The sequence below is a fragment of the Leptinotarsa decemlineata genome, unplaced genomic scaffold, assembly GCF_025532065.1.
Source record: "Leptinotarsa decemlineata unplaced genomic scaffold, Ldec_3_MD MMD2_tig00026354_RagTag_RagTag, whole genome shotgun sequence".
Lineage (NCBI taxonomy): Eukaryota > Metazoa > Arthropoda > Insecta > Coleoptera > Chrysomelidae > Leptinotarsa > Leptinotarsa decemlineata.
In genome coordinates, this window is record NW_027412702.1 from 2329190 (window position 1) to 2354419 (window position 25230).

General features: G+C 34.3%; 1 protein-coding gene across 2 annotated transcripts in view; it reads right to left on the reverse strand.

Annotated features, from left to right (window-relative positions):
* The window catches only part of LOC111516371 (facilitated trehalose transporter Tret1-2 homolog), a 76016-nt gene that overhangs the window by 39637 nt on the left and 11149 nt on the right, over positions 1 to 25230 (reverse strand). For both annotated transcript variants that reach the window (XM_074184387.1, XM_074184388.1), the window contains exons 2-3: positions 11943 to 12022; positions 100 to 120 (exon numbers count right to left, since the gene is read on the reverse strand). In XM_074184387.1, coding sequence (XP_074040488.1) covers positions 100 to 120; positions 11943 to 11956 — 35 coding nt within the window. In that variant the 5' untranslated portion in view covers positions 11957 to 12022. The remainder of the gene's footprint in view (positions 1 to 99; positions 121 to 11942; positions 12023 to 25230) is intronic.

Consider the following 25230-nt stretch of genomic DNA (forward strand, 5'->3'; position numbering starts at 1 on the left):
AAACCCATAATGACAACTCATTTTTTCTTCGAATTGATAAGAGTGTACTTGGTATGACTATCACATCTAAGTAATGTGTATGATATAAAATATACTTACTGCAAACTGAAACAACTGGCACTGAAACAAAAAAAATATATTAGTAATGGCGGTGGTGAATGCAATAGGTACACCATACAGTTCAACCAGAATATCTTTTCAAGTCCGTTAGATAATGAAAACTGAATTTAAATTCATAGAAACATATATCAGTTGGAAATTACAGTTGCTAAAAGTGTTCTTATTCAAAGTAGGACAACAACAAAGTTCAACAATCTGACGGTGAAAAATTCATAGGTATTTCCGAGTACGTCACATATCATTTTGATAATGTTAAAATGATAAACAATTCATAGAATTTAATCAGGATAAGAGCATTATAGAAAACTTTCATTATGAGACCAGACAATGAAAATAAATACCTCTGCTTGTTTTGGATGATAATACTTTTTAATTTATTCAATAGATAGTCCGGTCAAATTAGACTAAAAAATAACAGTGAAGGTAAATAAATTTACAACAAGCTGCAAATGTGTGCAATTGTTCAAAACCCAGTTGAAAATTAGATTTTAAAATTCCGAATGATTGCGGAATTGGTTTTTCGCGATTTTCAGGAAAACGGTTTTATCATAAAATAACTTCACATAAAAATTGTAAATCATGAAATTCTCTACAAAAAATGTATCGATACTTTTTTTTATTGGAGCCACCGTTTCTGAGATACAACGGGTCAAGAAGTTGTGAAAGTTGTAATCGTCATTATATGCATAAGTATGCCACGTATATACATCTCCGAATATTGAAATTACCAATACTAATACGACATACATCATTGATGGTGGATAAATATGTTCAGTATGTACGTAGACATATTGGTGCCAGAATTACGGTCGTATTTGATGGCTATGATGATGATTGCACGAGAGATATTAAAGCTGCAGAACCACGTCGTCGAACTTTAGCAACATCTTCATATTCCGATATTCTATTTGATGAACTTATGACAGTTCCTACCAGTCAACAGAAATTTCTTGCAAATACTCACTACGAATCTCGGTTCATTTCAATGTTGAAGGATAAGATTATTGGCGAAAATATATTGGTTAAACAGGCTAATAACGATGCCGACGTACTGATTATTGAAACAGCTATAGAGCAATTCAATTTGGCAAATACAACTATTGTTGTTGGTGAAGATGCAGACTTACTCGTACGTCTTACTGCTCGAACTCCACCTGAAAAAACTATTTTCTTTCTAAAGCCAGGAAAAGCTCAAAGTCAAACCGAAATATATTCGTCAAAAAGTTTATCTACTTTTGCAAAGAGTCAAAATCATGTACTATTTTTACAGGCAATAACTGGCTGTGATACGACGTCTGCATTTTACAAGAGAGGTAAAGCAACAGTTTTCAAAATGTTTGAAAAACAAGATTTAGTTCAATGTGCTGAAAATTTCAAAAATAGTTATTCGACTCAACAAGAAATTATCACCAATGGAATTCAGTTTCTTCTTTCTATGTACAAAGCTCCGGAAAAAAACACCTGCTTAGATAAGTATCGATATGCATGTTTCGTAAAATGCACTAAAAATAAGAAACAGGTGCAATTAGCTTGTCTTCCTCCAACCTCAGTTGCTGCTCATCAACATCTCTTCCGGGTATATTACCAAGTTCAAGTGTGGCTTGGTTATCAGCTAGACCCAAAAGACTGGGGTTGGAAGTTGCTCGACAATGCATTAGAACCTACTCAGACTTTCTCCCACCTGCGCCGGAAAAACTGCTGGAAACGATTGTTTGCAACTGTAAAAAGGGATGCAGCGCTAAATGTGGTTGTGAAAAAGTTGGACTGTTGTGTTGTCTGGCATGTACACTTTGTCAAGGCCAGTCATGTTCTAATGCTGAATCACCAATAGTGGAGGATTCATTTGATACCAACGAGGAAACATGCGATACATCACTCTTGACGCAGCCTACCTACACCCAGGATGAACATCAAGAAGAAGAAGAAGAAGATCAAGAAGAAGAAGTAAAAGACCAAGAAGAAGAACGACAAGAAGAAGTATTTGAAGGTTATGACTCAGATGAATAAATTTTGACATTTTTTTAATTTCAATCGCTTTTATAATTTCCAACCCTTTCTTATATATTTTATTATGCAAGTTTTCAATTTGACAGAATCACAACAGATATGTGATATAGGCCTGCTGGGGAAACCACGTTAAAAAAACGCGCTAGATACACTACCTCATAGGTGGCGTGGAAACGTGTGCATATAATGACGATTACAACTTTTACAACTTTTTGACTCGTCGTATCTCAAACGGTGGCTCTGAAAATTTCGAAAAAGCAATTTTTTTCGAGATTTTTGATCTTTGACCTCGACTATTTTTTTCCCAGGCATCGCAGTCATTCGGAATTTCAAAATCTTATTTTCAACTATGTTTTGAACAATTACACGCATTTGCAGCTTGTTGTAAATTTATGTACCTTCCATTGTCTAGATTGACCGGATTAAGAGAAGTTTGAAAATAGATTTCTAATAATCATTTGAATTTTGAAAATTCATCAAAAATAATTCAGTGAATGCAACATTATAAAGTTTTTTCATTTCAAAAGTGTAATGAAAAATGTTTATCCATTTTTTTCATTATTAGAGTTGATACTTTTAAATCACTTTTGCTTCCTAAATCTCGATTTGAATTCAATATGTCAGATTTTGAGGTATTCAAGTAACATTTTACTATAAGATATTTCATGAACAGTTTAAAAACCCACATCACGTGTTTCACAATACAATATTCTTCTCAGGTGTGTTCATAGAGTGTGTCAAAACAATACTTTTTTGTGAGATTTCCACTAAACAGTTTATAATACCGTTTATAATACCACCTGAGAAGTATCAGGCCTACCACATAGATGGCATAGATGTCATAGATGGAATAGATGGAAATTATTAAATTCACTGATTTTTCAGTTAGTGCTAACCTTCAAAAGAAAGCTGTTGAAATTTCATGATATTATACTTAAAAGTTTGTGAGTTATTGGGCTAAAAGTGACACTCCTTTTGTTATTTTCAAAACATTGGATCAAAAACAATTTCGTGTTTTAATTTTACACTGCTTCGTGATCGGAAAAAATACAGTTCAAGCGAAGCAATGGCCTGAAAAGTGTTTTAAAGTGTTGTAAGGGCTCCACACCATTAGAAGCAACAATTAAACGTCGGTTTGCTGACATCAAACGTGATCGTAGAGACACAGGTGATGCAGAACGCAGTGAGCGTCCAAATGTAGCAGTAACACCAGAAAACATAAAAAAATTCACAAAATCGTTTTGGATGACCGAAAAGTGAAGTCAGTTAACTGGCATTGTGTAAAACGTGTTGGCTTTATATTGCATGCGCATTTGACTATGAGAAAGCTCTGTTCCAAAGTGGGTGCCGCGCGAGCTCACTGTTGACCCAAAACAAGAACGTCTTAATGATTCTGACCAGTATTTGGCCATGTTTAAACACAACAAAACGGATTTTTGCGTCGATATGTGACAATGGATGAAACATGGATTAATCACTTCACTCCGGAATCAAAACTATCATCATCTGAGCGAAGAGGAACTGGTAAACCTCGTCCAAAGCGATCGAAAGCACAACAATCGGCTGAGAAGGTTATAACTTCGGTATTTTGGGATGTGCGTGGTGTATTCGTATCTGTAGAGTAGGGAGGGTGAGTGCAGGCCGACAGCACTCAGACCACATGTGATCCATTGTACATCCTCCCGAGCAGTTGTCCTCCTAGGTGAAAAGGTCTCTGGGAGACATCTTCTTTATATCGGCAGGTGTAGGCCAAGACTCGCCGAACACAAACACTCTCTTATTGACGATAACTCCGGGCACTCGCATAGAACATGCCTGACAGTTTCATCTTCCTGTTCACACATCCTGCATAGAGGTGTATCCACTAGCCCCATGTTACGGAGGTGTGTCCTCAGAAACCTACTGGAATCCTACTGTTGAGCGTTGATTTTTCCTGGTCATCGCCAGATATTTCTTTGGCGCCAGCTTCTCAGGGTCGCCCAGGGTGATCCTGACAAGATTGCATCCTTTGATTGCATCTCATCTCTTTAGGGTGTGACGTTTGGTTAGTTCCGCAATTGTCAATGTCATCAGGCCGTAGGTGCCATGTGCGTGGTGTAATATTCATCGATTATATTGAGAAAAAAAAACACCATCAACAATGAATATTATACAGCGTTTAAAAGCCGAAATTGCGGGAAAACGACCCCATTTGAAAGAAAAAAAAAGTGCTTCTTCATCAAGACAATGTACAGTGTCACAGATCAAAGAATACAATAGCAAAATTGCACAAAATGGGCTTCGAATTTCTCCCGCATATATCATATTCGCCAGATTTGGCTCCCAGCGACTTCTGGCTGTTCGCAGATTTCAATTTTTTGAGGCAAGAATGAAGCGTTCTACAAAAGTGGTATTGAAATGTTAAAACGGCGCTGAAATAATTGTGTGGCTCTTGATGGAGATTACGTTGATGAATGAAACCAATTTGGGATGAAAAAAATTTTGAATGAAAAAAAAAAACGCGTTTTCTTTCTTAGGCTTCGGACTTTTCAACCCAGGCGTTAATAGCCTCCTCAGGCATGAGGAACATGTGTTGCGGTTTTGTAATTTCGTCAAAATTCAACAAGAAATTGTTATTGAAAACACTTTTTCAATAGATTTGTTTCAGAGGTTCTAAATTTCACCAATCGAAGAAGTATTACTTGAATACGTTATTGATTTTCATCAGGCATCCCATATCACAGATTTTAGTGTATTCACAAAAGTTGATTTCTGTAAGCTATGTTATAAATGAATGAATGTGCTCATTACGAAAAAAAAAAGAACATAGGTTTTCACAGCCTCAGAGAAAAAAACCGGCTAGTAGGCCAAAGTCGTATGGAACCTGAATTACCAAACCTTTCATCCGCTACTGCGGCGAATATCATCAGTGTTATGTTCGTTGTTACTTCACGTTGGTACTCATTCAACGGGTTTTGATGAAATTTGACACACAATACTTTGGAAGATTATGACATACATAATGAGAAAAATTGTATGTTTGTATATTTGGATGTTTCCTGACAATGCAAATAAGGCTAAGCTGATTTAGATAGAATCTGGCATACAGTTTATAATCTATAATTTTTATTCCGGTTAATGGCAAGGCTTATTGACTTCATTCATTTATGTTAATACTTATATATGAACTATCTTCTGCTCGTATCTTCATCTGCATAGACATCAAAATTGGATTTGAAGAGAATTGAAACTATTTGTGAAATAAACAAATTGAAGTCCACACAGACGAAGATGCAAAATCAAGCCATTGCATTGCAATAAATGTTTCTAAGTATAGAAGACGTCTGGTTATCCAGTACACTCGAACTTCAAAATAAATCTGATACGTTCTATATGTGAATACACGGGACCTTTCAACCAACCTTAAAATATAATTACATCGGTGTCTTGATGTAGGGAGGAACTTTCTGAACTAATTGGATATTTTAAATGGTGATACCACAACTTTACAGAAACTATCTTGAATCTATCAAATAGGAATATGATTTCGACAGATATTTTAGTAATAGGATGACCCTTAAAATTTCTGTAATAACGAACTATTCACTTGCTTTTCATTTGACAGAAAATCAAATTTATTTTCACATATATTTAATTTTTGAGCTGACATGTTAAAGTCAGTTAAAAAAAAATACCACGTTCAACGTACCATTTTTATTTTTTATGGACACATAATGACAATTTTCATTAATTGATTCAGAACAGTCAAACTTTTAGTTCTTCCCTATAAAAATCAACAAGTTTTCACAAAGGTACATCAATGAGTCATCAAAAGCTTGAAGTTGAATATCGTGAATATTTAAAGAACGAGTAACTGACAGAATCAAAATTGTCACTTAAATAACATAATGGCACTCAATGAATTTTTATACAGGAAGACATACCCGAAGAATCCGCTTATATTCTTTGAGCCGTCAACAATTTTCAAATTATGTCATACAAAACCAGAAAGCGCTATTTCAATCTGCTATATAGATCTGATTAGCTAGTACTTAAATGCAACTAAACAAAAAGTACGAAGGGAGAGAAGGAAAATGAGGAGTGAGAGAGTACGATTAGGATCCAAAAACATTTTCTAATTTCTTTTTGGAAATTGTTCTCTCCCTTTTTGGAAGAATAGGATAGATAATAGAAGGTGCATAAAAGTCAACACTTTCAAGACAACAAAAATTTCAAACAGAAGTAGAAATTTTCAATAGACATTAATTTCCTAAATATATGAGCGATAGCTCTTCGGACTGAACAAGACATGTAGAAAAATGTGTTTTATTGATTTTGAAGCACAAAAAAATGCAATTGTTGTAGGTGATTGAATTGAGATAAAAAATGAAGGCATTTAGTTTTTCGATAATAAATAGAAAAAACTATAAATAGACATATCGCCACAGAAGATCACATGATTTTTTTCGAGGTACTATTCAGTCAATAAATATAATATTCCAGTCATCCAGTACAATATACTAAATATAACTGGAAAACATTATAAATTTGATCACAAGTTGTGCAATTGTTAACAAATAAATTTTTTCAAGTTACGTTTTCACAAATGGTGACGAACAATGATATAATTTTTTTTTTTCAAAACTATTATATTATTACCGTTTTTGCAAATGAGTACGGCAGTAATTTGGACAAGATTCAATATTTCAGTCATTTGTTGATGAATCATTCATAAACAAACAGTCAAGTCTGGTATATGATTACCATTTTATCGTCATGAAAAAAAATTTACAAAATTCCACATGATTCTTTTCGTTATTCATATTTTTTTTTCGTCGTTCAAATAATAGGTTAGGTTAGGTTAGGTCCAAAGTAAGTGGGTTCATTCGACCCTCCACCGCAACCCGCAAGGGTTTATTGTGGCTCATATCTATTCACACTCAACCAAATAAACCCAGATTCTTAACGAAGCCGATTAGTTTGTATGGTGAGTGGTCTTTTAGGTCAGATGGTAAGAGTACGGCTCTGCCGAACTCTAGGAACCTGATTCGGTCTAAAGCGGCACAAAGTATGTGCTCTGCTGTTTCATCATTTTTCAAACAGAGACGACATACATTGTCTTCCGACAGTCCAACTCTCTGTGTATGATAATTCAAATGACAGTGACCTGTAAAAAAACCTGTTAGACACCGTAGTTCATACCTACTGTAGTCCAACAACTGTTTGGTATCAAGCTTGAAAGGGTGAATAAACGCCATGGAGTGAGCCAATCCTGGAAGATTCTGCCAGAAGTCCATAAATCTTCTTGCCATCGAGGTGTTCAATGTTCGTTTGGCAAAACCTAGAGCGATATCAATGACAGGTTCTTGTCCGATGAAGCTGCTTGCAGCACCCTCCTTTGCAAAGAAGTCAGCAGTCTCATTGCCTTCCAGGCCAGTATGGCCAGGAATCCAGACCGGAGACAATCTGTTGAGTATTCTTATCGAGAAGAGTCGTTTTTGACAATTTGCTACCAATTTTGACGTTGCTCGGTAGGAGCTACAAGCTTCCAATGTCGTTTGACTGTCTGAGAGCTTGGATTCTTCCAATCTCTCCGCACACAATTCAATAGCGTGAATTTCCAGTTGAAATACAGTCGCATAAGTTCCTAGGCAGATTGATATCCTGGGTCTGCAACTGAAAATACCTACCTTCACCAGGAAGGTGTTTTTGATCCATCTGTGAACCAACAACTATCTGCTCTTAATGTTTCCTTCTCCTGTTATGAAACTATTTTTATTTTTAAATCAGAATTTGCAGGATAATAAAAAATCAATATCACATACACGATAGACGCAGCTTAATTTGTTTAAAAATAAACTGATAACTTTCAAACTATTACAGATCAGTGATGGACTTTCACGTCGTTTTTAAAAAATATCATTTCTTTTGAATAAGTTAACGACTGAATTTGTACCTATTATTGATCAGCTGTTATAGGTAATTAAGGCTATCATTTGAACTTTAAAGTTGCCATTTGGAAATCATTAAAATACAAAAATACATTTTCTTACACATCATTCTGAATCCAAAGAGCTTTTACTCATATTTTTAGGATTTTTATGTCTATTGAACACGAATTTCAACTTGTGAACTAGACTACTGAAATAAACACGTTTTTCTTAGAGTTATTTTTACAGATTTCTACACTGACATAAATTTTCGTCTCTGGTAAATAAATAGGAGAGGGATATCAAATCCCTTATGGATTTTTTTTAGTTTTTAATACATTATCTACATATTTTTTTTTAAATAAAACCGTTTAATATTTTTTTCACTTATTTTCCAAGATTTTCATCGGAATAATAACAACAGTTGTGTCTGTTTACAATACCATTCGTCTGAAAACAAATATTGAAGAATAAATGGGTATTACCGTTCACTTGCTGACTCATTTGTTGACATAACTGCAAACGTACGTGTAAAAGAAAGTAATCATCATTAAGTTATGCATTTATTTCAATCTGACGAAACACTATCCACGAGTTTCATATCCCTTGCTAACGCTGTTATCTAACGTCACATCTCAAAAACAAATTTTTAAGCACATCCACAATAATCAAAATTTTGATAAACCTGTTGTTAAGTATATGTCAAAAAATTTCAAAATTGATTATTCATGGTATACATAACAAAATTTTAAAATCACAACCATTGTTTGCATATCTAGCAAAATTATCAATCAAATATATTTATATAAAATGCATTCGAAATATGACTTTGGCATGGATCTCTGCTTTCATCAAGATGGAAAATAACCGAAGAAAATATAGTCACGTGATCCGCATTACCTGTTACATTTTAATAAAGAAAAATCAAAAATGGATTTGTTCCTCGAAATATTGCTATTTAAAAAAAATTATTATAAATTTTGATCCATATGCAAAATTTTAGCCGCAACACTGTTGTAAAATACAACTAAGCGCAATCTACATAAAATTTACTAGTTTTGACAATATTTTATTACAGGCCTGGTTTCATTGCAGTCCTTTTTAGATTTCGGTCACAGGTATGTTTTTTAGCAACTTTCAACAACAAGGTAACGCAATATAGCAAGTGCCAAACGTGATGGCGAGCACGCATCCATGCGCACAAACTTATTTTCAATGTAACCCTTACCACAGCACTTGCAAGACATACAAATTCTCTGTACAGAGGCGTATAATTAGTTGTCCTCCAATGCTGTTGGCGTTTTACATTGTCTGAATAAATTGTGTTGTTTATGAAAAAATGTCATTGCCAAACGAAACTTCATTTTGGGATAAGTGTATCATTACCATATAAAGATGCGTATTCACCAAAAAAGCGAGCATGAGCGAGTATTCGTGTATGTTCGCTCATGTTCGCTCGTGTTTGCTCGACATATTGATGTCTCGTCCACACCAGAGCGAATATCTTCAAATTCGTAGTCGTAGATGATCCATCTACTTTGTGCGAGCACCTTTTGATGTACCGCCTTCTTCTCGATCTTTTCTGAACGCGAACAAGCATACGTTCGCTCGCTCGCTAGCCCATACTCACCAGACGATTATTGATGCAGAATGCTCGTTCACTCTTGTTTGCTCTTGTTCGCTCGTGCTCGCTTTTTTGGTGAATACGCACCTTAACATTTTAATGAACTGTACTACAACCTATAATACTGATTAAAATATGAAAAAAAAATTACAAAGAAGTTGTTTCATTTACTACCCTAATTAAAACTTATTATAGGTACGAAACATTTAATATACCGCTATTATGAAGGAAACATTGTCTGGAAATAAGTATTGCCAAAACTGTGAAGTTTCTATAGATTGCTCTGAGTCGTATTTTACAACAGTGGTGCAATTTACAAAAAAAATGGAAAAAATCAAAATCATCTCATGATGCTGAAATTTTGCATATGGGCTGATGAATGTATTTATGAAAACTTTTTCAAATGAGTTTGTTCCATATTTTGAGAGAAATAACCTTACTTTGGAAGTTTTGGGAGAAAATCTTCGATATATCCGATGCGAACCACGTGACTATATTTTTTTGAAATCTAATAAATATATTACCAGAAATTATAAGTTTCATTAATTTAAAATATGTTTGATGAGTATTCGCTCAGTTTCATACAAATATCTTACATTTGAGTGCATGAAATAGGTATTCAATTTGAACGTGGAGCACTCCCTCACGTACATGCATTTTCTAGATATATTTCTCCCATTTTTTCCTCAGAAAATTTTTTTGTTGATTGTAACGTTAATTGTGTTCTATATCCTACATCCATGATAACTCGTCATATACTGAGTTAATAATCCATGTCCAGCGCTCTTCAGCTTTCTTAAATCCTATGATTTCTAAGTTGTTTCAATCTTTCACAACATTCACAGACCAGTCACGATATCCCTCTTGGTTTCATAAATGTCCTAGGCAAGACCTAACTGTGCTCTAGAATATTGATCCACTCATTTCTTTGGGGGCTTGAATTAATATTCCTTGTAAATTGCAGGATTGTATGAATTTCTGAGTGAAAAGTGTATTGACCAAACAAGTAGCTAAAATGTAATTCCTTGACTCACGCAGTATATTCTAACTTAAGTTTACTGTTCGGTTTCCAACAGAACATGTCCTCGAGGTGACTCCAACATCATTTCTATTTTCTCGGCTATTGATATATTACTTATTTTCTGTTATTTCCAAACAAGCAAGTGAATGCTTATTTCATCTTTGATCAGCTATGGAAGCGCATATTTCACCATGGGTTCACCCACTAATTATGCTTAGCTTATACATCGTGTCTGGTTCCAGCCCCCATGTCTTACCAAAAGCTAAGGTTGCTCTGATGCTAAGGCACCTTTAGTTGCATCAGGTCAAGCACCAGTGCAGCCTCCTTTTCTTCTAGCCGTTCTAGATTTTGGTTTCAGGTATATGTGGGATCTAATCGATTTGGACGGTTCATCTTATAAAGTTTCGGATTTGCAGAAGCGATACTCTTCATATTATTATATAATTCTGCATAGACTGGAATGATCACGTTGTATTCCAGTTCTTTATGATCATCAAAATCTGAAACAGTGGAGAATTCACCAGTACCACTACTTACTTGTTTCTCTCAACACCTGGGTGATTCTTACAGTATTTTTAATATAAATGACTGATATTGATCTCATTATATCCTATCCGATTGAAGGTTGTCTTTATATTTTGAGTATGTATCCCAAAGCCATTTATGTATTTAGGTATGTATCCCATGATCCTATCCGATTGAAGGTTGCCTTTATATTTTGGGTATGTATCCCAAAGCCATGTATGTATTCAGGTATGTATCTCATGATATAAAAATAACTCATAGTTTGAAGTAGAAGCTCCGATATTAGTTCAGTATCAGTGAATGAAAGTCGCTTGATCCTGAAGACTTAATTCCTCCATATCTACCACTTTCTTTGCCACCTACCAATCACATGGACGCTATTATAAATGGCTTTAGTTCCAGGACTACATTTCCTTGGGTCTTGCGTCACATCGTTTTCTCCCTGAGTCTCTCTTTTTCATCAGTGTTTACCTAGGGGTATATATATATATATATATATATATATATATATATATATATATATATATATATATATATATATATATATATATATTGCCTCTGTAAAAATCCAGATTCAGATTAGATAATTTCAGGGTATTCCAGAATTAATTGGAAAAAACGAAAATAATCAAATTTGAATCTGATAAAAGTTATTTCAAACTATCTTGGAAGTTCAAAAACATGGTATAAGGGTACTAATTGAAATCCACTAAACAGTACAAAATCGTTTACTCACCTAATTGGATCCATTCTGGCGAAATATTTAATCTAATATCACAGCATTAAGGAAATGGTTCTAGTTCGTTTTGGTAAATTCTGAAACAAATAAAGAATCTTTCAAAAATTGGGGTTTCACTTGCTAGCAGTAATGATGAAGTGGCACTACCCTGTTTATTGTTTATAAATCAAACACTTTTAAACAAGATAACCTACATTTTACGAGGTTATCTTGACTAAGTTACATAATTAGATTTTGTCACTGATTGAGAGATTTTTTTTCTCTGTATTCGCAAAAATCTGTGAACGATTCAAAACAATATAATAAATATAAATAGCACCGTGGAGTTTTGTTGAACAATCATTAAGACTGTGAAATTTTAACCAAATTTTCCACCATAACCTATGAAGTATTATATAAATTTTCGTGACAAGGACAACACAATCCAAAACGGGAGGATTTCACTCAATGTGTTAAAGAAAATATTATATTTCGATATATATATATATATATATATATATATATATATATATATATATATATATATATATATATATATTATATACATATATATATATATATATATATATATATATATATATATATATATATATATATATACATATATATACATATATATATATATATATATATATATATATATATATATATATATATATATATATAATGAGAGTTATTATTGTTGAAATTATTGCGACTCAGTAACATAATAACGAAAATATTGGATGAAAAATTGTTGTGTATCTATTATTTTCAGTTGCTAATATTTTTATGTCATTGGAGTCCTTAAAATGACCATCTTCATTTACGTGATTGCTTCCTGATCTTAATCCACAATCCTTTATGAGAAGTTGATGGATGAGCATACACTTTTAAGTTTCTGTCAAGTTTCCTCCAACTCTACATAAAAAGTGTATATCAATTCTACAGACAATTATAATCATTCACAAAATAATAATATCAATAACTTATCACAAATGACAACTAATGAACAAGTGGATCTAAACCAAATTAATATTTTCACACCTCTCTTTCTTATATTACAAAAATCACGACAAGATTGGCAAGAATTTTTAAACCGTTTGAGAATATTAAAATTGCAATCAAAACAAGAGATGAAACTTCAAAACTTCAACGTTTAGACTCAATGCATTGTATACCATGTTCCAATTGCAATGGAGAATATATTGAACAAACAACAAGATTATTAAAAGATAGAATAACTTCCGAAGATCCTTCCAACTTCAGCAAACCGGTACCCCACATCCTAAAAAGGCCGATGAACAGACGGACCACCCAAAAGCTTTTGTTCCTCATGTTCATGGAGTTACCCACAAAGTGAGCCGAATTTTGTGAAGGCACGATATTAAAAGTGTATTTACAGCCAACAATCAAATTTTAACATTTCTACAAACACCTAAGGGCACGATACCCAATGAGGCAGAGGGCATATATGAAATACCGTGTTACACCTGCTCCAGAACTTGAATCCGGCAGACCAACAGATTAGTCTCCAACAATACTTTTTCAACTTTTCTACAAACACCTAAGGACACGATACCCAATGAGGCAGAGGGCATATATGAAATACCGTGTTCCACCTGCTCCAGAACTTGAATCCGGCAGACCAACAGATTAGTCTCCAACAATACTTTTTCAACTTTTCTACAAACACCTAAGGACACGAAACCCAATGAGGCAGAGGGCATATATGAAATACTGTGTTCCACCTGCTCCAGAACTTGAATCCGGCAGACCAACAGATTAGTCTCCAACAATACTTTTTCAACTTTTCTACAAACACCTAAGGACACGATACCCAATGAGGCAGAGGACATATATGAAATACCATGTTCCACCTGCTCCAGAACTTACATCCGTCAGACCAACAGAATAGTCTCCAACAATACTTTTTCAACTTTTCTACAAACACCTAAGGACACGAAACCCAATGAGGCAGAGGACATATATTAAATACCATGTTCCACCTGCTCCAGAACTCATATTCGTCAGACAAACAGAATAGTCTCCAACAATACTTTTTCAACTTTTCTACAAACACCTACGGACACGATACACAATGAGGTAGAGGACATATATGAAATATCATGTTCCACCTGCTCCAGAACTTACAACCGTCAGACCAACAGAATAGTCTCCAGCAATACTTGTTACCATAAGCGCGCGGTACGTAAATCAGATCCAGCCTCATCCCTCTTTGAAAATCGTCGTGAAACAGGTCATGCAATGAGCTTTGAAAACACCAAAACCATTAACACCGAAAAAACTCTCCAGGCCAGGATAATCCGCGAATCTACTGAAATTGAAAAACGTCCCAACCACCTCAACAAACTAGATGATTCACAAAGATTACCTCATTCATGGAGATCATGCCGTACATCCATTTATTTCACCACATCACGATGTCATGTCACCGAATATTTTTTAAATATTCCTTATTCGATTAAAATGAAATTATCACGTCTGGGATTGAGTTAACTAATTGTGAGAATTGTATGAAGGCTATTTTCCGGCCGTGGTCTGCAGGTTTCCATGCCTGACGTTTCGTCTACTGCTGCGGTAGACATTTTCAAAGGCGATGTGGTAACGGTCGCAATACACGAGCTGGTGCTCTGGTTCTTCTTTCTGTTGTATCCGACGCATTAACGGTCAATGCGTTTTTTTTTCCTGTTTTGTTCCTGCAGACCACGGCCAGAAAACCCGAAAAATAGCCTTCATACAGTTATCTCCGGTCGTGAAAGTTTACATTATTCGATTAATCGTAAGAATGTCCACTATCATGATAAGGGGAGAGTTAGTTGTCTCTTTCGGTGACATGTAATGTAATGGAAGAAATGGGTGCTTAGTCTCATGTCACCAAAAACGGTGCTGATAAGATGATAAAGCAACAGTCCTAGGAAACAAAAATTTGGTACATAGGTGTTTCTCAGGTTTAAGATCGGCACTAAGAATGGAATTTGAAATATTCCAACTGGGGCGTCCCCTGTGGGGGGTAAAAGGGGAGCGTTTGCATACGAAAATTACCTTTTCATCACTGTTTCTCCGTACCGCTATATTTTCGAAGGCTGAAATTTTATGTGTAGGTTCGCTTTGTGTTGTAGATATGCAATAAAAAAGGATTTCTGAATATTCCAAATGGGTTCGCCTCTCGTGGGGATAAAGGGGAAGCGTTTACATATGAAAATTACCTTTTCATCACTGTTTCTCCGTACTACTATATTTTCGGAGGCTGACATTTTGTGTGTAGGTTCTTTTTATGTTGTAGATGTGCAATAAGAAGGGATATTTAAATATTTCAAATGGGAAGCCAGCCACAGGAGAAAAAGGGGTTTTCATAAAATAAATTTACCTTTTCGAAGTCTGAAATTTTTTGTGTGGATTCGTTTCATATTGTAGATGTGCAATAAGGAAGGATATCTGAATATTCGCTATTGTTTCATATATTCATTTTAATTGAATACTCTTTCATATATCACAAATTATTATTAAATGTTTGGACTGCAAAATGAATCCGAAAAAGTGATTTTCATGTTATGTAATGGTCATATTCTTATTTCAGTTCATACCCAGATATAGCTTGTTTTCCAACGATCAGTAATCTTGAATACTCGTACTTGATAAATAATTTTTCAAAGTAGAGCACGGTTATGATAATGTATTCCAATTGAGAGTCCTTCGGCAATACATTTGAATCAATTAACACTAAACAAGCTTATCAAGTATTTCACCTTCATTGATATAGGTGTGTCAAATATATTGCTGAATATTTAGTCAACTGTTTTTGAAGTTCAATATATTACTACAAATAGCAAGGTCAACGAAGAAGAATATAGGTTAATGTTGCACAGATCAAAATTACATTCACATAACTATCAGAAATCAAATAAATCTTATTTGTACCAAGAAAGTGAATATTCCGAATTGGAATTCGAAATTCCTAGCGTCTAGCAAATGCCACCAGAAAATAGTCAATTCTCTGACTAATATCAAAGAGAAAATTAGATTATATTTGACAGATATTTGGGTATATTTTCTCTCAGAAGAAACTATTGCAGATTATTCTCGCTCGTACAGCAACAGAAATTGTTAAATCAATTCAGTAAACAACTACATACGGATTTCAGAAAGTTACTACCCGTCTGTTGCCTTGTACTCGACTGATTTTATCGACGCTCCAGCGCATATAAGAAACTTTCGTCTAAAACAGGATCTATGAACAGAGACCAAAAAGGAAAAGAAACATTTCATGTACCAAAATCCAATGGCAAAAAGTAAAATCAAATATGAGTCTAATCACTAATTCTGTCAGGTTTTTCCGCTTAGTGTTTTATTCACTACTGTTGTTAGATCGGATCCTGTCTGCGATGAAAGTTTAGTATATGAGATGGAATCTTGATAAAATCAGTCGAGTACGGTAGATCTGTCCTGCACTGACGAGAAGTAATATTCCGATCTGTAGGTGATCACTCATGGAATTCAGAGAGATCCTGTTGTTGAATGAACGAGAAGCATCTGCAAGAATTTTATCATAGAAACTTACTCAAATGTCTTTCGAATATAATCCCACGTCCTTTGCAATATCGACCAAAGAAATAGTTGCTTCCTGCATGCATTTGTCAGATTTTTCTGTATAGGAACAATGGGAGAAGCAGATAGTTCGAATTTCCATTAGAAATATTCATTTTCTTTGTACATTGAATAACTTTTGATATCAATTAAAAATATTTAACTCATGAATAAAAACTTGCTACAGTTTTTTGTAATCAATTCACCTCACCTAATTAATTGTTCAATTGGATTTTTTTCACTCAATGTGTACATGCACTATTTTTATTATTCATACAACAAAACAATGAAAATATTCCAAGGGTATACTTTGTTGAAATTATGTAATGTTCTTCAGATAAATTAATGAAAATCATGACTATCGTCAAAAATAATGTATTTGAACTGTACGGAATAAGTCAGTCATCCAATAGGAACATGTTACAGTAATTTCCTTTTCCAATCAATTTGCATGTTACAATAAATGTAAGAGTTTTTTTTGCTCTATTGATGTGACATTATTCTTACTAGGGTGCGATATATTCAAACGTTTCAATTGTAATTTTATGATGATTCAACTATGAAACAAATATTTTTTTTATATTTGAGCTGGGTATATTCGATATATCACAAATGATAAGCTATATCATTTAATATAGATTATAATAGATTCTAGACAAGGCTCTACGATTTGACTGTAACACGATGAATAATCAATTTTTCTAAAATATAGATTTTGCTACCTTGCGTCTCAAGTCTTTCAGATTGGGACATTGACTCTCAGCATTATGCCTGTCATTTCAATTTTTTTCTCAGGTAAAGTCTGAAGGCACCCCTTTACCGAAACGTGAGTAATCAGAAAAGAAACAAAACAAAATGTCATATGAAGAATTGATCAGAATTAACGAAGAACTTGAAATAATTAGTCAGGTTTAATTTTATTTATCAGTCCAATCAACATTATTACAGAGAAATCAGTAAACAAAGAAATGAAATTGGCTTTTCACTTTCCTTCTTGAATTATAAATTCTTTTGATAATTTTTTTTTAATTTTACGATATTTTCACAATTTTTTATGTGATCAGACAATTTATTGAAAGCAGGAAGAGAATCATGATTAAATTTTTTCCCCATTCTAGAGCTTGCAGCAATAAGAGGTTAGATTCATTTTTTTTATGAAATGTTCTTCTAAAGAAAATGTGTTTGTTGTTGAATACAGTTAGTTGATTGGAATGTCATACGGAAGACGATACAGTACTTTTAGTGCTTTCTTATAAACAATGGAAATTTCGTTGAAGATATTTTTACATCAAGATCCCCATATATTTGATAAATATTCAATCTGGCTGAGAATATGTGAGTCTAAAAATTCTTTTGCTATTTCTGGTTTCAATTTTGGACATATAGGTAGTGCTCCAACAATGGCATGAATTTTTTCAATAAGTTTGTGAAAATATGTATATATCGTTTCAATTTATTGTCAATATGAACACAAGGTACTTTTTTGCATAGTTTGTTTCATTTGTGTATTCTTTATAGAAATATTTATTGTGATATCTTGCTTTTTTTTTGTAGCGTCTCCTATCAATGAGATGTAGTCTCGTCAGCTACAAAAACCTCATATATCGCCCATAAACTTTTCACGTACAAACATCAGTAAAATACATTTATGTGTGTGCAATTATTATACAAAGAAGTATAAAACCACAAAGGGAAATATTAAATATAAACCATTATAACACAATTTGATCTCAAACCAAATCATGTCATTAAACTTCAGTGGGAGTATAAAAATATATCCCGAATAGAAACAAATATGTCACAGGTTTGGCAAGACTCACTGTAACTTTTTCAATTCAACACGTGCAACACTCAGAATCGAACTGGTGTTCAAATCTTAGAAAAAATACTTTAGTTTTTATTTGGAGAAATCCAATTTTGAAATAAAATGTATACTCCAAACTTCACCACGTTGCGGGCAGCAACTAGCCCCCTATTTTCTAACGACATTGGCGTCAAATAATACATCGTAACGAAATTGGTTCCTATACTAGAAACAAAAACATCAAATAACTCCAACCAATTGTTTCAAACAAAGCACTTCTCTCCCCAACATCAGAACTGCAATACTCCTCACGACGCGCCTTTCCTTAACCAACTTCATCCCCTGAAGACGCCAACTTGGTTGATGAAACGTGTGTCGAAAATACTACTGCAGTTCTCGTATTCGGAAAAAATATTTATTTTGGATTTATTTGTACGCCAGAATTTGCAATTTTACCTTCCATTCACAAATTTCACTACAATAATTTTATCGATTTTCTGAACCGTCCTTCACAAGACTTTGTATAGATTTAGGCTTTCGCTGCCATCTCTCAAAACTATTTCTCTGGATTTTTAGAACGTTGTCTGTTGGAATTTCTTCCAGACGTTTCGCCGGAGCGAGTGGCTGGCATCTCCAGAGATCCTTGGTATCGTGTCCGAGATTGGAGGTACAGTGGCGCACGCGTGGACGTATGCTTATTACCCTTCATTTCAAAAATGACCTCCTTGGAAAACACGATATTAGGGCAATATATAAGCGCATCAAAAATCAAACTCAGTGGTTTACGCATTCTATGCTTCTGTTCAAAAGAATTATTGGTTGACTAAGTGTTCAATTAGCACAAGAATTTCTGAGTACGATTGAGGCTGCCAATACACGAAAAACTCAATTGTGATTGAGAATGCACTGAGCTCAGGAGAGCGAGGATACGATTCGAGGACACCCCACTTCTTATCCCACCGTCAGGTTTTCACAACAAGTTCATTTCTGAGGTGATTGAAAAGAGAAAACAATTGAAATCAAGGATATTTGGACACCAGCCTGAAGAAACACCGGTACGGCGTGAATACCCGGATCATTTGAGCAGATTGGACCGGCCGAATAACTCGCACGTGATTGGCTCCGTCGCCTCTCCGGTCTCTCATTAATAAAACCTGCATCCACAATTGCGCCAGCCATCCTTTATGCTTCCACTGCCTGAGTTCGGTAACCAGAAACATAGAGACTCCAGATCCAAAGATTTATGAACATCTGCTTGTGGATGGCTGTAAACGCTAGATGTCCCATTGGTTACATCTGAATCCTAGCATCCAATACGTGAATGTCCTGGAAAACCACAATTAGAACATTTTCGAGCCCAGCGCTACGTAATCTTAACGACGCACTGAACAGGGACGACCCCAGATCTGACATGAGACGGACGATGCACAACCAGAGATCACCACACAATCGGCTTCTCAAACACACATATCAGTCCACGGCACACGCACACATCCGTCTCCAGCTATGTTCAGATGAAAAGGAGCACTAGAGGCTGTCTTCCGAACCCAAGACGTTAGATTACAATCTCGCCGAAACATACCAAGTGCTGAAGTGACGAGTCGAGGACTGCGCCGAAGTAAGCTAGGGTAGACGAAAGGGGTTCTAACTTCTGCACACAGTAACCATGTAGGGAAGTTTCTATCTCAGTTTACTCAATCTAGATGGACATGATGGGAGCGTGTCAAAGAACGAGGAGTCGGAGCTCCGGAGACTGACATCAAACCATATATGGGGTTAGATTTTAATCTCGCTGAAGTGCCAATTAGAAGGTTAAGGACCGGTCAGAAGTGAAAAGTTGTTCACTACTACGATTTGCATGTACCATCGTCCATCATGTGAATTTATACTGACAGTAGACGAGGAAACACCTACAAAAAAGAAACCGATAAGCTTAGTTGCAGTTTGCATGCTTGCTTTTATTTGATTACTCGTAATATATACAAAAATGGGCCAATAACATTGTCTTTTGTCATACATCACTTGTTCTGCTGCTTATTATTCAAGAGGTGGAGTGTTGTTATTCATTTTATGAATATTATTTTGATTTTGCTACCCGAAGTACCCCGTTGTCAAACCGTCACACTTCTTCTTCTTCCGTGATCTGAGTAATGAAGAATGGACACTTTGTAAATCGAAGTAGATCAATTTTGCCATTCCAAAATTCGCCGCACCATAGAACACAAAATCAATCCTTTAAATTACCGAACCCTCCGTCTCCAAGATTATTATTCATTCGAAATTGGTATGAATCCTTTTCTTTAATTTACAATGAAGAGATTATTATACCATTATTATACCATTCTTTTTCGTTATACCAATTGAAAACTGATCAATAACAGATCGAAACTGTCATTATGAATATTGTGATGTGTGTTTTCACATGTTGATTGATGTCATATCTCTCGCTGCTTCGCTGGCCTGCAATCTGAAGAATTAAAAAACCTAAATCAATGAAGGTTTTTTCTATGTGTATTTCCAAGTGTATTCTCTTCTGGATTTGAACCCGTGCCAAGGATTTTGTTATCCCACAGCTGGTTCGGAAATGGAGACATAATGATATGTGTCTAGCACACTCATCAGCGTATTCGTTGTCTGTATAGAGACCAGTATCGATGTATCTCTTAACTTCTTCATTCAGTTTAGACCAACTTCACAAACTTCAAAGAATTTCATAAGAAAACTTAAACAATTCCCACTTTGATGATTTACCAATAACCAACTGTTTGTTTTCCAGTACTTTCATTTACCGAACATCAAAACTTGACTATGAAAACCAACTATATTGATCAAAACGTGTTGCTTCATAATAATCAGTATCATATCATTCGCATTCTCTTATCTGTACCTATTTTAATGTCAAAGCCACGAACTTGGACGAGGATGACGGGACTTTTGTCGAACTTATAGCTGGCATTGGCATTTAACATTTCGCTATCACACAGATAATCTCCATGTAGTCATTTTGTTATTTATTAGATATATATTTTCATAAAAATAATCACTCTTGAACAAAAAACTGATACGTTGATATATCTTTAAGCCATGATTATGAAATATTCGACATAATAAAGATAGTCCATAAAGTAAACGATACTTTTCTTCATTCATTTGCAGAATTGAAATTAATTACGAAAAACAATGTAATTAATCAGTATTTATTTGTATCAAAACAGAACCTTCAGAACAGAACAAATTCACAGTGATTTGGTTCAGATTTGCTAAGTTACTTCTTGGTGCCACCAGGACCCACATATTAATGTGAAGAGATAGCCTCAATACAGATACTATTCATGGAGCATTAAACGCCATCAGCTAATCAATTACTTATAGCACACTGAGAATGTATAGTAGCAATACCAGATCTTTGAAGTGATAACTTCTTATGTAAAGGTGAAACGCTTCGTTACCTAACGCGTTACAGCGCCAGTCTGTCAGTCATTCGTTAGCGGAAAGCTGGCTCCTCCTCTCGTCGTGCAGACGCTCAGTGTTTAGTGTGCGTTAGACATATACTGTTTTTCATGAAGATGTTATATTGATAAAATTACAAAAAAAATTCTTCAGTTTCAGTTGTATTTTCTGAATCTTTTGTTGCTTACCCACCTTAGCATAATAAATTTTGTCAAATCATGTTTTAAAAGTGTTCTATAATTTCACTCGAATATTGTGTAATTAAAAGTGATAGTGTGAATAAACGCAAATTCAATACAATGTTGTCGATAAATAGTTTCAATTGGAATCCTTATTTCAGTCACTCACACTTCTGATGACGTACCAAACAAGCGTTTGTTAATAATAACTAGGAAATCAATGACAAAAAATTATATTTTTAGCCATATGAAGAGTATTTTTCATTCGGAGATATTTCAATCAAAGTGATTTATGGTTCCAGAAGTATTATTCATATCGACGAAATATTTATATCGAAATTTCTATTACTTTTCCTTTCTCTATTCTGTTCCCTGATAGCCTATTCATTCTTGAAATGATAATTCTTGATTATAAACAGTTTACAGACAGCTATATATATTAACTTACAAATCAGTTGTTTCTGCTACGTTGTTAGACTATTCACATAATAACCCCATGAATATGAAAGTGGGGCTCATTTGATTTTCTTCGACTCAACATATAATATATAGTACTTATAGTGCTTCAAAAGATTTTGGAGTCCTCTAAAGTTAAGTATTATAAATTTCAACCAGGAATCGAACTCATATTAAGAAAGTAAATATCGAGACAAGATTCAAAACATTCATCTTCCCCGACGTTTCTGGTAAGGACATTGAGAAAAATTAATATCAAAATATGTATTTTCGTAACACGTCTGTATCTCTTCTCAACAGTCATCAGACAGTTATGTACCTACATATTTTTTATAAATATTTCAGTGCCCAACAATCATCGCAGTGGTCACAAAATATTATAACTGATGTTTAACATGTGTCAGGCGACCCGTGATGGCTCACAAATTTTTTAATCTATAATATTAATTTTTAGCAGCGTTTTTCCAGGGTCCAGTAGCAATGGTTTTCGATCATTTCAATTCTAATGAATGGAAAAAATGCATCTGATCCGACTGATGGTAGTTGTTTTTAAATCTACCGAACAGTAAATCAGTTTCTATCGGTGTAAGTAAATGTCAAACATTTGACGTGCTTGTTTATCAAGATTCGCATGTATTGTGAATGTGGTGTATAAATTCATGAAATACAAATTATTTATAACAATAGAGTAGGCATTATTTTAATTATTATTAATTTCACATCGCGAAAGCAGGTTACATCGTCAAAGTTAAAGTAATATAAAACATTTTGTTTACTGCTAAACCTAGTACTTTGGATTATTCAACTATGGCGACAACTGAAAATAACAGTATAACGGCGGTGATTTCTTTGTGGTGATAACTTGAGACAAAATGGTCAAGGCTTTTGCGGCCGAGGTTTTCAGTGTCACTTTTTTTTCGAACTTGTTCTTTATTTCTTTGGGAAAAAGTTGTCCCTGTTTGGTCAATATATGGAGTCAAAAATATCTACCTTATAACCGTTGTTGATCGCGATTTGTTTGATCAAACTCAGCTGTCTCTTGAAATCACTCTCAGACAGTGGAATATTCAATAGTCTGTGAAACATAATATTGAATTCAGCTTCTTTATGCTAATAAGATGTGGAGGAATTAAGTAAGATAATGTCCATATAAGATGGTTTGTGGAAAATTGCAAAATCATGTTTATTGTTATTTTTCGTAATTTTCAAGTCAAGGTAATTCAATTTATTTACCTCCCTTTCAGTGGTGAATTTTATTGACGAGTGAATCGAATTGACATATTCGACGAACTTACCTAATTGCCTATCTGTACCAGTAAAACAGATAAGATATCATCTACGTATCTGTACCAGTATCAGAAACTGCTAGTTAACTAATCATTATGTTTTTTTATCCATGTTTTATCCATGAAAATTTCAGACAGCAAAGGATTCAACGGGTCACCCATTATTGGTCCTTCACTGCACGAATGAAATTTCACGTCAAATTGGAAATAATTTTTAGATAGACATGTAGTAAGTAAATCTAAAGTATACTGTTTTATTAGTGAATTCAGTTTGATTACTATAATTGGCGGATAATACAGGGAAATAAATTTTGGACGTCAAACGACGTCAATTTTGTGTTACCAGGAAGAATTACGTTTTTAATAATATTCACCAATCGATAAGAATGATTTTTATCCAATCGCGGCTTGAAATTAGTATAGGTTTGAATCAATTTAATAAGGATTTTTGAGATTTACGGTAGGAGCCGTTACAAACAACACCACCGGTCTAATCGGGACATTGGTTATATATAATTTTACAAAAGAATACAGTTTGGGTAGTTGTGTGTTCATTATCAATGCTCTGCATTTATTCCTTCCATTCATAACCAATTCTATTGTCTCAAAGGTTTCCTTTGTCTTTTTCTGGTACTTAGTTATAGGTTGTAGGATCATTCCTCAGAATCTCGTAGCTTCCTGAATTAAGGAAATCTAGAGTTTTGTCTACGTAGTCATTTTCATGTAATACAATAACCGTTCGACCTTTATCTGCTTTCGTAAAAATCACTTCATTATCCTAAGCTTTTTGCTTGATTAATTTTGCATTTTTCATTTCTCCATTAGACTGAATTTGATCAACAGATTCAGATTCGGAAATATTTGACGCGACATGTTTATTATAATTAGAAGTACCTCTCAGAGCCAGCTCCGTTTCTATATCTAAACATTCTATGCTTGTATTCCTTTTTCTAACAATTCAATTTCATTTAGTGTAAACTTCATGACGGATAGATTCATAAATCTGATTAGAATAATTTTCCAAACTTTGGGCCCGCTTTTTGGGAAGCCTAAACTGAATTAATCGTTGGACTTTATGCTTTTGTATCAGGCTTTTTTTGTGAATTATGTCACTAACTTTTTCCCGAGCATCTGATGTCCTAGTTTGAATGCAAATGACTTCAGATTTTTTTTTGTACTTTCTCAATGTTGAAAATATCTGTCTGGTGTAGAGGTCTCCATATTTCGAAATTACATTATGTACTATACTGTTCGTAACAAAGAACAATCCAATATATGGAAAGTATTTACAGACCTTCGGAAATTACCTCAATATCGAACAACACTCCCAAGTCCTGAACGCTATTGGTTAACCGCAAATTAATGTTTTTGATTCCATGAAAATATTCAAAAGGGTCCACAATTTTTTAGAATATCAGATGGAACTAAATAGATAAGTTGCTCAAGTCTAACTCTAACAGTTCTGCAACTCAAACGCTATCAACTACAATATGCAGTAGGAACATTCAATGATGGCATTGATG